This window comes from Vulpes vulpes, chromosome X (genome assembly GCF_048418805.1).
Source record: "Vulpes vulpes isolate BD-2025 chromosome X, VulVul3, whole genome shotgun sequence".
Classification (NCBI taxonomy): Eukaryota; Metazoa; Chordata; class Mammalia; order Carnivora; family Canidae; genus Vulpes; species Vulpes vulpes.
Genome location: NC_132796.1, coordinates 106,718,795 through 106,735,002, shown reverse-complemented (window position 1 = coordinate 106,735,002; position 16,208 = coordinate 106,718,795). Strand labels below are relative to the sequence as shown.

The following is a 16,208-nucleotide window of genomic DNA, read 5'->3' as shown; positions in this document are numbered from 1 at the left end:
CTGCAAGCAGCCTGATATGGGACTCGATCCCGGATCCCGGGATCACGTCTTGAGCTGAAGGCAGACGCTCAACCACTGAGCTACCCAGGCATCCCCAAATTTGTAGATATTTAAAGAGTAAAACTTGATTTGATCTATGTATGCATTGTGAGTTATTAATCCCAACCATCCTTTTGTGTGTGTTGTGTGTGGTGAGAACACTTAAGATCTACCTCTTAGCAAATTTCAAGTATATAATACAGCACACAATAGGAATTTTAAACAATATACCTGCTGTGGGTCCAGAAGGCAGTAATTTTCTCCTTGCATATTAAAAAGAGACCTTGCTGGCTTGGATCCTAGAATTTAAGCTTTTGTTATATCATGAACTATCATTCTACAGACTTAAGGGGGAAATCAGCTCTGTTTGAATGATTCTCAGAGCATGTTCTTAACCATGGTAATCAGTGGAAAAATGCCATTTTTAATTTTTTGTTATTCTTAAACTGGATAAAAGCTCACTTATTTTTACACATTTACTGTTTCAGGAGGCAGCACGGATCTTTTATGGGTGCCGAGGAAACTGAATCAGAACACAGTGGCACTATGGTGGAGGTCCGGGAGGCAATTGCATCGGTTCAGGCTGAAGCCAATACAGGTATGCATGATGGTCCTAGGGACGTGAGACTCGTGGCTGTGCACATTGTTTTCTCCCACTGTTAACTTGGAAAATCTACCTGTCTATTACCTTCATATAAAGAAAACAGAGTTAACCCATTTTTATAAGGCTCTTTTGTTTTCCATCTGCAAGATATTCTTTTTTTAAATTTTTATTTTTTATTTTTATTTTTTTAATAAATTTATTTTTTATTGGTGTTCAATTTGCCAACATATAGAATAACACCCAGTGCTCATCCCGTCAAGTGCCCCCCTCAGTGCCTGTCACCCAGTCACCCCATCCCCCCACCCACCTCCCCTTCCACCACCCCTAGTTCATTTCCCAGAGTTAGGAGTCTCTCATGTTCTGTCTCCCTTTCTGATATTTCCCACTCATTTTTTCTCCTTTCCCCTTTATTCCCTTTCACTATTTTTTATATTCCCCAAATGAATGAGACCATATAATGTTTGTCCTTCTCCGATTGACTTATTTCACTCAGCATAATACCCTCCAGTTCCATCCACATCGAAGCAAATGGTGGGTATTTGTCGTTTCTGATGGCTGAGGAATATTCCATTGTATACATAAACCACATCTTCTTTATCCATTCATCTTTCGATGGACAACGAGGCTCCTTCCACAGTTTGGCTATTGTGGACATTGCTGCTATAAACATTGGGGTGCAGGTGTCCCGGCATTTCATTGCATCTGTATCTTTGGGGTAAATCCCCAGCAATGCAATTGCTGGGTCATAGGGCAGATCTATTTTTAACTCTTTGAGGAACCTCCACACAGTTTTCCAGAGTGGCTGCTCCAGTTCACATTCCCACCAACAGTGCAAGAGGGTTCCCCTTTCTCCACATCCTCTCCAACATTTGTGGTTTCCTACCTTGTTAATTTTCCCCATTCTCACTGGGGTGAGGTGGTATCTCCTTGTGGTTTTGATTTGTATTTCCCTGATGCATATGCAAGATATTCTGGTGGGTACTGCAGATGGCTGGTTGTCAAAGCAGTACCTGGGCGAGTAGCATCAGCATCACATGGGAACTTTTAAGGAAGGCAGATTCTCTGTGTCTGCCCCAGACCTTCTGAGTCAGAAACTCGGGGAGGAGGACACCTGGGTGGCTCAGTCAGTTGAGCATCTGCCTTTGGCTCAGGTCATGATGCCAGGATTCTGGGATCGAGCCCTGCAGTGGGCTCACCACTCAGTGGGGAGTCTGCTTTTCCCTCTGCCCCTACCCCCTGCTCATGTGCTCTTTCTCTCAAACGAACAAATGAAAAATCTTAAAACAAAAACAAAAACCTCTGGGAGTGAGACCCAGCCATTTGTGATTTCACATGTTTTCCAAGTGATTCTTTCTGATGCATGCTCAAGTGTGGGAACTCCTTCTACCTAGTACAGAGGTGAATAAAACACATATACCATAGCTGTAATGCATAGAGAAGAGTCATTTACAGCTGGAATATTTATTTTTCTTTTGCAAATTATCTCATTTAAGCTGATTTCAAACAAGTTGTTTAAGTCAGCAAATATATCATGGCCTGTGTGCCTGGAATTGTGCAAAGCTTTGGGCATACAGTGTAATTAAGATACACTCAGCTGCCATCCATATGAAGCCAGGAGGGTAGAAGGATAATTCAACAAGTGATTAATATTAAATATGGTAAGTGTTATAACAGAGAAGTGCGAGGTGCTGTAGAAGCACCTAAACAGCTCTGGGTAAACAGCACAGACTTTCCTAGAGAAATGCGTACCAGAAATGCTCAACAGATGCCTGATACTCGATACTTAGGATGGTCCATACTTCTCTACTAGTGGAAGAGAAACAAGTAATGACAATCTTGTTCAGCTGAAATCCACTTCCCTCGGGTCACCTATGCTGTGGCCTCCTGAGCAGTCAGGAGAGAGCCTAGTACCAATGTCTTCATTTGACAGATGAGGAAACCAAGTCAGGGAAAGTTGACATGACTTTTGGAGATACCCGAATAGCTTAGTGTGGACAAGATGAGAGTCTGTTAATTCTCTGCTTATGTTAGACTGCTTAATCTCTATCAATTCAATATATTTTATGAATTAAGCACCTGTTATGCATTAGGCTCTTAGAGGACGTACAAAGCATAACACATGGTCTCTGCCTAATAAGAGAGTTAAGACAAGTCAAAAATAATATTATCTGGTAGAATGTGCTAAGTGCTATTTGAGTAATAAAAATGCCCTTGAAAAAATTTTGGGGAAGGAATTATTTTCTTTAAGAAAGGGTAAATAGGGGCACCTGGGTAGCTCAGTGGTTTAGCGCTGCCTTCAGCTCGGGGCGTGATCCCGGGGTCCCAGGATCGAGTCCCGCATCGGGCTCCCTGAGAGGAGCCTGCTTCTCCCTCTGCCTGTGGCTCTGCCTCTCTCTCAATCTGTCTCTCATGAATAAGTAAATAAATAAAATCATTTAAAAAAAGAAAGGGTAAATATTCCCTGGAACATTATTTAACTTACTATTTTTAATAACTATCCCATCAACTCCAACCTGAAACCATCCTAAAAAGTAAAAAGGGTATATGACATTCTGGGCCCTTTCTGAAATATCAGAAACTCTAAACTAGTACAGGCTAGTGAGAGGTTTTATTGTATAAATGTTCTTGGACCATTGATGGTTCCAACCTTGATTATTAACAGTTAGTTTTACTTCTCTCCCTGGGCTGGACCAGCACCATTAAGTAACCGCCCTGCTCCATGTTTTTCTTATAGTCTGGGCACAGATGTCATCACCTGCAGAGATCTCTGAAGACCCCGAGGAATGGCCCAGCAGCTATTTCTATGCTTCTTATGATGACAATGAAGAAGAAGAAAGGCCCCTAATGGTTAGTAATGGCGAGTTCAAATAAGTAAATAAGAACTCTTGGGGCCATCTTATGGACACAGTAGGGAGGCACGCGGGGGCAATCTTCTGTCCATACCCTTGAGATCATTAGGTAGATTTCATAGTCAAAAGATTTGAAACCAGTCTTACCACTTCTCTCTGTAGGTAGAACTGGTTTGAGCTGTCTATACATGGTGCTCCTCCCGAAGTGGAGACAAGTGGTCCCTCACACCAAGTCTCTCCACACATCGACCAGTTTGATCTTTAGTTCAACTTCACCACTGTGTTTCCAATCTAAGCATAGGAGTTAAAGTCAGAGAACAAAGGAGAGTCAGATATACTTTAAGAATCAGTTTAGATTCCAGATGGGAAAAGCTTGGGAATAAACTTTACAGGCATGAAACTATTGGATCACGTCTGGGGAATGTATTTTCGTGGGCTTCCAGAACACGTGTTAATGACACCAAATCGGCAGAACAGAGCAAGGGAGCAAGCACCCCATACGACTAAAGGGGTTTGCTTTAGAGTAAAAGTAACTTACAGAAGAAATTGTGTGCAGTGTGGTTAGGAGCCCAGTAGATTCTTAGGGAGTATCTACAATTTTTTGAAGTCGGCAGCTTGGAGGGTGGGAATGCTGCTTTGCAAGGGAATGCTCTTTGGTGCCCTTCAGCGGAACAAATTCAGTTTGGCAGCTCTGATGTTGGCGTTAGGGAGTGATGGCATGTAGCATCCATTCTGGAATGCTTCTTTTTAAAAAGTAACAGAATATTCTTTCTCTTAATAATACAGTGACCGTGATACGTATTTGGCAGTGTCTTTAATGAATATTATCTGAAGATGGGAGAGGTAGTTGTTCGGATGTGAGCCAAAAAAAAAAAAAAATCAGAGGAAGCCAGTTTGGGTTTAAATGTTTTCTGCAAGGTCTTAAGTAAGCATTTTCCCAGCTATGGTGTCAGAAAATAATGCAAATATGCAGAACTGATGGCTTTAATCATAGGGGATGGGAATGTGGAAAACCCCATAAACTCTCTCCTCTCACAATCATTCCCTGACTTGTGCTGCTAAAGAAAACATACAGAGGAGCAACGCCCGGGTGAGCATCTGCCTTTGGCCCAGGGTGTGATCCTGGAGACCTGGGATTGAGGCCCACGTCAGGCTCCCTGCATGGAGCCTGCTTCTCCCCCTGCCTGTGTCTCTGCCTCTCTCTCTCTCTCTCTCTCTCTCTCTGTGTGTGTCTCTCATGAATAGTCTTTTTTTTATAAATTAATTTTTTATTGGTGTTCAATTTACCAACATACAGAATAACACCCAGTGCTCGTCCTGTCAAGTGTCCCCCTCAGTGCCAGTCACCCACTCACCCCCACCCCCCGCCCTCCTCCCCTTCCACCACCCCTAGTTCGTTTCCCAGTTAGGAGTCTTTATGTTCTGTCTCCCTTTCTGATATTTCCCACACATTTCTTCTCCCTTCCCTTATATTCCCTTTCACTATTATTTATATTCCCCAAATGAATGAGAACATACACTGTCCTTCTCCGATTGACTTACTTCACTCAGCAATAAATAAAGTCTTAAAAAAAAAGCAACACAGTGCGTTCTATATACTACCACCCCTACCACCCCCCAGGGAACCCCCAAAACAAAAAAGCAAAACAGGTTGGAATGAGCTGCTCTTTTAGCCTCACTTTTATCAAGTAAAAAACTAAGAGTGGGTGCTGCCTTCCTTGGAGAGTCCTGTGTCAGAGATGGCTCCCCTAATTTGATGAAGCTGCGAAGTTAAATGGCAAGTAGCTCTTCCCAGCCTGCTCCTCAACCCATTTCATACAAGTACTGTTCAAAAGACCTTTAAGCCCAAGTGATGTGCATATTGTTTTCAGATTAATTCCTTTGCATGTGCACGGAATCGACGTTACGTAATTCTTTCTTTAAAAATATTTTTAGTTATGGTACTCTTTATTTTATTTTTTATTACATTTTTAAATTTAAATTCAATTTGCCAACATACAATATAACACCCAGTGCTCATCCCATCAGGTGCTCTCCTCAGTGCCCAGCTATGGTATCCTTTTTAAACTCATGTATTTAATGCGTAAGATACTGTGCTAAAAAAAAAACAAAAACAAAAACAAAAAAACAACAAAAAAAACCCCACTTCATCTCAGAATACTTTTGGACTTGGGGCACCTGGCTGGCACGGCTGGTGGAACATGCGGCTCTTGATCTCAGGGTTGTAAGTTCTAGCCCCACGTTGGGTGTAGAGATCACTTAAAAATAAAATGTTAAAAATCCTGCCCAAGAGGAAGGATACAGAAGCGCTGCAATGCCTCGGCTGGCCTGGGCTGGCCTCACGTGACTGGTCTTGCAGTCTAGCTGGTGGTCTGGCTGCAGGTGCGACCTGCATGGCATGAAGTGCCCCACTTCGCATGAGGACCGGTCCAGTCCCCTGTGGAGAGCCCCTCATCCTGGTAAAAGGGGGGAGTGGCAAGGGGGCAGCCCCCTCGCAGGTCGGGCAACACATGTTGGTGGGGAACTTGGTGCTAACCATGGGTAGAGGACCTGCTTCTGGGTAAGGGGTTTCGTACCTAGCAGAGCATCTCCCTCGCTGCAGTCTATTCAAAGTCAGCCCTCGACACAAGGATTTGAAAAACATTTTTTTTAATTTAACTTTAATTTTAAAAAATCAAAAAAACATAAAATCTTTGAAAATATGTTTTTGAATTTGAACATTATTATTTCTTCTCTGATTGCACTTCATTGCAAAGCTTTTGTGTTTATTATTTTTACCTGTGCAAAATGATACAAATCCCAGAAATCCTTTTGAGGGCATTACTCGGTCTTTGTTTTAGGGCCCTCCCTTTGATATGTGCCTAGATAAATTTTCCATGAGAGCAGTTTACAAATAACAGTATTTAAAAATTATTTTCATACTGGATTTTTTCTGGGTTTATGCGTATAATTCATATAAGTTAGATTAGTCGTGCTCTGTCATTTTTTGTGTAATTCTCTTTTTACAAATAAAAATGAATTCTTCAGGTTAAATAAACACATGTTCTGGTTTTTTCCCCGGTCACAAACTGCTCCGTGTTTGCTTGTTCTCCCCTAAGCTGCTATAGCCACCACTATTACCGTTGAAGTCAAGAGTAAATTCTTCATGTCACAGAGCATGTAGTTATGCAAGTTGTTTTACGATCAAATTTGTAATGTCATTTTTCAAAACAACCTTACAGTCTCCAGGCAAATACAAAGCCCTAGCAGATTGTAGGAAGAGAGGCCCAGAAGACCTCCTGATTAGAAATGGAGATGTCATTCAGTTTCTCCATGAAGATGCTGAAGGTCAATGGTAGGTGTGTTCTCAGTGCTTATGCTGACCTCCACCGGGGGCACGTGGATATCTAATCAAATGTTCTGCTTTACTTGTATCTTTGTTATACAGTCTCAAGAAGCAGAAATATCACATTTCTTATCAATGTTTCATTTTCATTGCTTCAGCTATGCCTATATAGCTCACTGAAAGGGATGTTAACCTTTGGTGAGTGAAAAATGCTTTGAAAGAATGAAATGCTATGGGTCTGCATGCTCTTGTGGTTTACCTTTGGCTCAGACATTTCAGCGAATAGATCTGGCTTTGTAATGGCTACAGATCATACTACATTTGATCATTTAAGTCATTCATTAATTCATCACATTTTTAACGAATGCCTACTATGTGCCAGGAACCATGCTTTGCTACTTTATAACATAGCCACCCTTCTCTTTATCAATTCAAATATTGACATTTTAGTCTTACCATTCTATTCTTGTGCATTTGACTTCATGCAGCACCAATTGCAAAGATGGTTCTGCCAAATATACTACGTAATTATAGAGGACCCAAAGCAGGAAGGAAATATTGTTGGGAAGAGGACTGAATAAAGCTTCCATAAATCTTTTGGAATTTTTATATGAAATAATTCTGTCTTCATTGTGTCAATAACTTTAAGTGAAGTGCTACAGTGACTGTGTACTTTGACCCAAAGGGTGAAAGAGTACACATAGGGTGAAAAGTAATGATGGATCATTAAAGTAATAACCATTTTTGCTAGTGACCTAAGTCCTTTGTAGGTTACTCAAAGGACTCAAGCACAATGTCATGAAGGTCGTTGAATACCTGCGATAGCTTTGTGAAAATTTGAACTGCAATGCAGTGTATTTGTTTTTATAATCTTATATTACCATTGTTGGCTACTAATTCATTTATTATTTAGGTTGGTGAAAAATCTAAACAGAAGAAAAGAAGGTCTGCTTCCAGGGAACACTTCGCAGATTTTAATTGGTGACTATAGGTTTCGGAATGCTAAAGTTACAGGTATAATATGAACAGACTGTATACTCTTTGTTTAAAGGCTAAAATTTTTAAAGCTCCACCAAGGATGCAATTGGCATGGGGTAAGAACCTCTCGGCGCTTAGAAATAGAACTGCAAGCCTATTATGTTTGCTAGGATTGAATTTTTTTCCTTTAATAGTTTTAAATTAATGAAGAAAGATTTTTAAAACATGCTAAACTTTTCCCTACAAGGCTGATAGTTATGGAAGAGAGTGTCAGATATGGTGGTGTCTTGTAAGAGATCCTTCAGAACTGAATACTGATGATAGGCTTTTAAGGTACCAGCCTTAATGTCTCAGAATGCTTTACCAGTGTGTTTTCAGCCAGTTCTAAGAGCACGTTATTTCCTTAGGGTAGCTTTCGGCTACGCATGCGTGTGCACACGCACACCACACACATACACACACACACACACACACACCCTTGTCTATGTCCAAGGCTTAATGTATGAAGGTAGTATGAAGCAATGAGTGCTAACCTAATATTCTTTTCTATTAACCCAGCCCTTAATACATAAAATTTCTGTATTTTGAAATAAAGCAGTATTCTTGGACATTTTCCCCATAAGTAATATTGAGCTGTCTATAAAAAGGTATCACAAAAACAACCCAAAACCAAAATAGACTTGTGAACAAGATTATTATCATATGCACATATTTCCTTTGAATTCCTAGTTTTGGACTTGTATTACTTGTATTAAAAGTCTGGGTAATGGTACACTGTGTTGAAATGAATCTAATACACCAAGAGTAACTTTTTTGGTTTTGAATTTCATTTATGATGTGAAATGAAATCCACAGGTGACAGGGCTCAATATAAATATCCGGACACATGGGAACCCCACAAATAGGGTCAACTCTAAATCTGGACTACCTTTCAAAGTTTTTCTACACTAGTTGTTGAATTATTATTATTATTTATTTTTTAAAAGATTTTATTTATTCATCCATGAGAGACATAGAGAGAGAGAGAGAGGCAGAGACACAGGCAGAGGGAGAAGCAGGCTCCGTGCAAGGAGCCCGATGCAGGACTCGAACCCCGGAATCCGGGATCACGCCCCGAGCCAAAGGCAGACGCCCAACCGCTGAGCCACCCAGGTGTCCCGAATTGTTTTTTTTTAAAGTAAGCATCTGCTCAGTGTGCAGCCTAATGTGGGGCTTGAACTCACAACCCTGAGATCAAGACTTGAGCCGCGATCAGAAGTCAGATGCTTTACTGACTGAGCCACCCAGGAGCCCCAGTTTTGAATTACTTAGATAATTATTGAACTGCTGAATTATTTAGATAATTAGTAATCAGAAGCATCTGACATGTCTGAACTACTTGACATTTACTTAAAACCTACACCCGACAACTGCAGAATAAACTATTACTTTTAAGTATGCACAGAACATTCACCAAGGTAAATCATATGCTGTGTCGTTAAAATAAGTCTCAATACATTTCAGAAGACTGCAATTGTATAAAGTCTTAAAAATAAGTATTATAGTAGAAATTGATATTTGGGGGTATCTGATTCACTCAGTCAGTAGAGCATGTGACTCTTGATCTCAGGGTCATGAGTTCAAGCCTCACATTGGGTGCAGAACCTACTTAAAAAAAAGAAATTGTTATCTGTAGATATCTGGCTCTTAAATGACATACCTCCAAAGAACATGTGGGACAAAAAAGCACAAGAGAAATTTGAATTATTTCACTTTGGATGTTTAAATACTTGTATTACACGCTTAAAAATCAGTGTGGTTCACCATATTAACATAGCAGAGGGGGAAATGATGTCATCATTTCAATAGATGCATGAAAATGCTTGATGAAACTCCATACCCTTCCATGATAAAAATTCTCACCAAATGAGGAATGAAGGGAATTTCCTCAATCTGATGATGTACACTCGCCCGATGCCAGCAGACACAAGCCCCCCAGCTTCCACAGAGACGTTTATTGATGCCCAGTTGCCATGCCGCAGCCACTGACACAATCAGAAAAGGCGTAAACATGCACGAATATCCCCTGGAAGGTGGGTCCCCACTGGGGAGGGGCGCCCTCCCATCTGGGCCCGATCCAGGGGACAGTTAGTTAAATGAGTGGCCAGGAGCATCTGCCGCCTCTCAGAGAGGCGGAGACCCCACAGTGGTCCCCTCATTCAAAAGGGCAGCTGTACAGGGCTAGGTTGGTTGTTTTTTAACGAAGATTCTGTATTAAAGGAGTGGCTCTTAAAAAAAAAAAAAACCAACAACTGAAAACCAACAACTAATATCATACTTAATTGTGAAATATTGGAGGCTCTTGCCCTGAAATTGGGAACAAGCCGGGGATACTCACTGTCACCATTTCTATTATAGCCAGTGCCATAGCTCAAGATAAAGAGAGAAAACAAGATGAAAAGAAGAGGCAACACTGTCGTGCTTAGCAAATCACATATATGTACAAAACCATAAGAAATCTGTACACAAAAAAACCCTACTAGAAGTAATAAGTAAACTGTGTAAGGCCATAGTATATAAAATAATTATACAAAATAAATTGTAATTCTATATCCTGGCCACAAAGAACTGAAAAAAACCCCTGTAATTTCAAAAATTAATACCATTTACATTAGTAATATAAACTGTAAAATAAATAGGAATAAATCTAACAGTAGATGTCTAAGGCTTCTGTACTAACAATCACAAATCAGTGCTGAGATACATTTAACAGGACCTAAAAAAGGGAGAGGGAGACTATGTTTAAGTATTGGAAATCTCAGTGTTGTTAAGAAATCCATTGTCCCCAAATCGACCTCTAGAGTCCATGCAGTCTGAGCAGCCCATTCTGGAAAAAGGAATACAGGTTTATTCTAAAATGTATATGGAGAGGCAAAAAGTCCAGAACAGAGGAATCTCAAAAATCTGGAGTACTTACATACCGGATTTCAAGACTTACTATAAGGCTACAGCAATGAATGCAATGTGCTATGGGAGTAAATATGGAAAACTCTAGGGATTTCTAAAATAGATCCACACATACATAATCGATGAATGTTCAATCAAGGTACCAAGTCAATTGGATGGGGAAAGGAAGGTGGTTTTAACAAATGGTGCTCCAGCAATTGGGTATCCAGATGGAAAAAGAAATGAACCTTCATCCCTACATCTCATTCCATATACAAAAAGTAATTTGAGTTGGATCGTAGACCTAAACATAAAACCTAGAGTCAAAGCTTCTAAAAGCGCAGGACAATCCCTTCATTACTTTGAGCAGCTAACAATTTCTTTCTTGTATTATATAAGGTTGAAAAAGCACTAACTATAAATGGAGAGTATCAGGCAAATAGAAATTTTGCACATGCTGAATTGAGCAATTTACAGCTTTAAAAATTTATAACTTTTTTGGGGCGCCTAGGTGGTGTAGTGGGTTAAGTGTCCGACTCTTGATTTTGGCTCAGGTTGTGATCTCAGGGTGGTGAGATCGAGCCTCATGTCAGGCTCCACACTGGGCATGGAGCCTGCTTGAGATTCTCTCTCTCTCTCTCTCCCTCTTCCCCTCCCCGCTTCCCTCTCTAAAAAAAAATTATATCTGCTAGAATAAGATAAAATCTAAGCTAGTAACACTATGAATGCTTTCAGAAGCCAAATAGTTGTAACGAATCACATTTTCCCTCAAATTTCACAGATTTCATTTTCTACATTGAAAAGTGAAGTTTGAAAGTAAACATGGCCAGCTTTCTGCTAACTGCTTTATGCTTAGTTAAATGATTAATGACAGAAGAAATGTGTGAGTCACTTAAAGTATGTGTTCAAGAAGCTGTTTAAATTAATGTATATAAATGGTTTTTTTATGAAGCAATTAAAAAAACCAACAAAGCCATGTGTGTACTAGAAAATAACGGCCTTTCTTGTGCCCAGGTCTCCAAGATTCAAAACTGAAAACACCAAGTGTATTCATCTAACTTCTAGATAATATAGGAAGACTCGGTAGGTTTTCCATAACTTGTACTGTCATGTAAACGTAGAGCCAGATGTCTTCCTGCTTAATTCAGGACAAAGTTAATTACATTATATTTTAGCTAACTGTAATGTGGGGCATGTAGAATTACATATTTGATTAGTTTTAATTGGAAGCGATTCCATTACTGCAACCAGTCACAGTAGATTGCGTATCACTACCCCTTGAAAAGCGCATGTCAGAACAACAACTTAACTCTGCTTTGGGCCTATGCTTATGTTTCAGGAGGAGAAGAACTTACTATATATTTGTTAACATATCCACTTTTGTTGGGAAAAAAACCCACATTATTCTTCTGTAGTCATTTTTATTTTCTCCCATCAGTACTGTGTTTCAAGATCCTTTTTTTTCCAGTGCTATTGGGAGGGTAGGAATATAATGTATTAATAGATCATCAGCATCAAAAGCATTTATTACTCTCAGCGTGGCAATGCTACTAGATCAAGGGCTAGGTCCCCTTGGTTCCTGTTCTCTAGAACGTTCTGACTTAAGATCTTTTAAAAGTATACAATCCCTTTATTGCATTTATGACTCAAGTCATTTGACAAATTAATCTTATTGTTAGATTTTTGTTGGATGCTATAATATCAAGTGGTCTTGATTGAGATCTACTCTCATACACTGCATAGAGCAAAATAGGATATTGTGGTTCCCACAAAAATAGAATGGTGCCAATTAGTGGATTAGGAAATTACAGTTGACCCCATATGCAACTGTCAGTAGCATTTAGGTTTAAAAATAGATATCAGACTATCTTATTTGAAAACTGGCAAATGCGGTGTAAAAGTCTCTCCGACACTTACGTGCTTACCAAGTTTCCTGTTCTCTATACACATGCAACATAAGTCATATAACATTTATGAAACCCAATTGTAGATGTGAATTGTTTATTTTGCTTCCATGAAATAGATGTCTTTAAGAAATAATTTTGTAACAGGATGATGACTTTCATAGTCAAATAACCAAAAGACGTCACTTTTGAATTTAGGATGAACCTTTTGAATCCCCCCATTAGTGTTAGTGTTAGAAATCCTAGCACCAACAGTTTGGGCCTTAAAAGTCACCTGAGTATTAACATCATTCTTCATTATTTTGTAGATGCTGCTCTGAGTAACACAAGGAAACTAAGTTCCCCTTGAATTAAAGGAGAATGAATAGACTTTTAAAAATAAAGTTTCCTTTGGAGGTGTGAACTAGATTATATTTCTTAAAAGTGTTACAGATAAACAGCACAAGAGTCAGGATGATCTATGCTGCCCATGACACTCACAGAATTTCCTCAGGACTGAGGAGGACTTCGTCATTCACAGTTTGTCTCATTCTCTCAAGAACCACCTTTACACCTTCTGTTCCCCTCAGGTGAAAAGTGCAGTGTTAACTTCGTTTCCCTTTTCCCAGTAGGGTTTTTCATGGCATGCATTCAGATTCCAACTCAAAACCAGAAATCAATTATTTTGAACATTTACAGGTAAAAAGCTTTACCTGTGATCTTTTGCCTAACTTTTCACTAACAAAACAAAAGAAAAATCCAAAGAGAGAAGAGAGATAATCAGAGATTTTTAAACCCTTTGTTGGTTGATAGTTTCTTCTATTATATACTTCTGTTATCTACGGGACTATAATGTACCAAAGGGATATATGTTCTGAAGGACCTCTTTTGCACTTTGACTGGTATTTAGGGTTTTCAGAGCTGTCTGTGGTTCTGGAAAGATCCAAAGCCAAAAATCCTGTAGTTAGGATGTGTTGAAGTTTACATTTTATGCATCGAAATTTAGATACACCTATCACAGCTTTAAGTTAAATATTCATATTTACACAAGAGGTGTTCCTGTAACAAAGCTCTACTTTCCGGTGTCTTGAGTTGCTTTTGCCTTTTCTAGAAAAACTTATTCTGGCAGAGGTGTTTTTAAGTTATATTGTGTCTCTTCCTAGGGTTTTTCTTTGATAATACGTGTATAGATGTCTTTCCTTTAAGTATGTAAAAAGTGTGATCACTTGTTTTAAAGCACAGGACAAGTTGTTGCATGCAGCGTTGAATTTATGCTTGGAGTATTTTATATTATGGACCACTGAAGACAATGGTTTGAAATTGCTGCCTTTTGAATCATGGATTGTGAGTTTTACTGTCAAGTTGGCATATTAGGCGCATGTCTTTTGATTATTGGTTTTAAAATAAACAACACTATATTATACATAAATTTATCTTTTAAATGGGTTTGTGTGTCATGTCAAGATCATAGTTTATGCCAGTGGTATCATTTGATGTAACAGTTTGTATGACAAACTAATTGTATTTTATCCAAAGGTACCTGCAAATTATAACTCTTCTTATGTCCAATTTGCTGAATTTATGATGGTTGATTTATAACTCACTCATGAAAATGTCCATATATTTGATAGTTCACTTAATGCTTCTATGACAACAACAACAACAAAATGGCATTAAAGAACATTTTCTTTTGCGTGCTGATCCTGTGGTTAGAAGACAGAATTAGGAGATAAAATGTTTGATTGATGATGCCCCTCTGCACAAAATGTTTCAATTTTATGGTATCAAACTAGAGATTTTAATCCTTTAAGCCAATACTGAGTTCTATGGATTCAAACATACAGTTATAGTCTTTTAATGTCTTAATCACTGTACAACGAATGCTACATTTGTATATGTATTTGTATATGGAACCGCACTGTATTAATTTTATTGGGCTATAAATGTGTGTTACTATAAAACATAGCAGCAATTTCCCTTTATGTCTTCAAAATTTAATTACGTTGTAAATGTACTTACAATGTAAATGTACTTGTGTTAATTCCACATTAAAAATATTCAACCTTAAATTTATTCGTGTGTTTTTTTTTCAGCTTAGTATCAATTATACATTGAAATCTCCTTTCCTCTCATTCATTAGTGACACCCTAAAGGCACATAAGTATTTTGAGTTAAATGTTTACCTTCAGGTTCGTCATAATGCCATCATAAATAAAACAATGAGAATGAGCTCAATGATAGCTAAATACAGTGGAACAGAAAGGAGAAACCAGAAACAGAATCTTACATATATGGAATCTGCTGCGATATTGAATGTAGCATTACGTGTTGGGGAACTGGGGACTGTTTAATAAATGATGCTAAGAAAATTGGAAAAAATTAGATACTTACCTTCAGCCATCCTTTAGGATTCTCTTGAGAGACAGACGGAGATCTAACTAGAACTAAGGTAAAATGTTTTGCTCAAAAAGTTTCTTCACCCAAATTTGTGGGATAACAGCAAATGAGGTTTCAGGGGTTAGATGGATAGCTATATTTATGAGTGGATATTTCTACACATTGAAAAACAGTCTGCTTCCATATGATGGAGCCCAAGGAAACCTGGAAAGCACCTCTGTATCTGCGGTTGTATTTTGAACCATTGCTTACTTTTGCAAAGGGCTCGTTGTTTGGTTGCCAGACTTCATCTCTTATACAGCCTGTTAGGGAGCTAGAATTTGGGGCTTAATATAGAAAAGGAACAAAAGTCTATCAAGTCGGTTTGACTCAATCTTCCATTTTTTTTAAAAACTGAGAATGTTTCAGATGCGTCAATGAGCATCCCATAGCAGAATTAAATATTTCTTTTGTCTTACATTTATTCTGAGTTCTTTTGAGGAAGTGTCATCAGTGAACTAGTTAATAAGTTAATCTATCTCCAAAGAGCTTCTTGAAAATTAAAATATGTATTCCAGTGAAATGTTTTTTTTTTTTAATATCCAGTGAAATGTTAATGTTGACATTTCCAAAACTGTGTCCAAATCATGCTAGAGAGTTGCTAGGAAAGCTACCCTGACATCTGGGCTACAGTGTTCTCTTAAGCAGAAAGAACTTCTCTGAGTATATTTTTTGTTAGTGTAAGGGAGTATAAGAAATGCTCCACTTGAAGAGAAATTAGTGATTTTGTTTGGGGCTTAGTCAGAAATCAATCCAGTTTCACTCAATAGACATTCTCTGAATAAAAATGCTTATTATTAATAGGTATTAGAACACAGGAACCTGCTTCCCATGGGGGCTGTGGACTCGAGAGTACTTAATGAATCAAGTCGCAAGCAAGTAATTGTGAAAGCAAGTTATTTTCATTACATTTTAGTACACTTCTGTACATTGATTTGGAATGGTCAGTTTGCAGTTGGTTTCATGCGGCCTGCCCAAGGACAGCAAAATACTTAGGAACAAACCAGCATTAAAGAGAAAACCTAAATCCTTTATATTGTTCAAAAGAAAACCATGCTTTTCTTTTTAGTTCAAAATGTATCTTACATATTAAAGCTCATGATGTATTCAAGTCTTAAGTTCTCCTTGACATTTAGTGAGGGCCTACCTGATATTTGTTGATCACCTCA

The 16,208-nt window shown here is 38.6% G+C and overlaps 1 protein-coding gene across 19 annotated transcripts in view; it reads left to right on the top strand.

Annotated features, from left to right (window-relative positions):
- Window positions 1-14,672, top strand: part of MCF2 (MCF.2 cell line derived transforming sequence) — a 118,671-nt gene extending 103,999 nt beyond the window's left edge. For 12 of the 19 annotated variants that reach the window (XM_072744626.1, XM_072744632.1, XM_072744627.1 and 9 more), the window contains 6 exons: window positions 528-637; window positions 3,378-3,490; window positions 6,714-6,826; window positions 7,731-7,831; window positions 11,735-11,803; window positions 12,933-14,672. In XM_072744626.1, coding sequence (XP_072600727.1) covers window positions 528-637; window positions 3,378-3,490; window positions 6,714-6,826; window positions 7,731-7,831; window positions 11,735-11,778 — 481 coding nt within the window. In that variant the 3' untranslated portion in view covers window positions 11,779-11,803; window positions 12,933-14,672. Of the gene's footprint in view, window positions 1-527; window positions 638-3,377; window positions 3,491-6,713; window positions 6,827-6,975; window positions 7,016-7,730; window positions 10,216-11,734; window positions 11,804-12,932 lie in introns of those variants that run through there. The other 7 variants (XM_072744633.1, XM_072744642.1, XM_072744640.1 and 4 more) reach the window with 3 other exon arrangements.
- The last annotated feature ends 1,536 nt before the right edge of the window (window positions 14,673-16,208 follow it).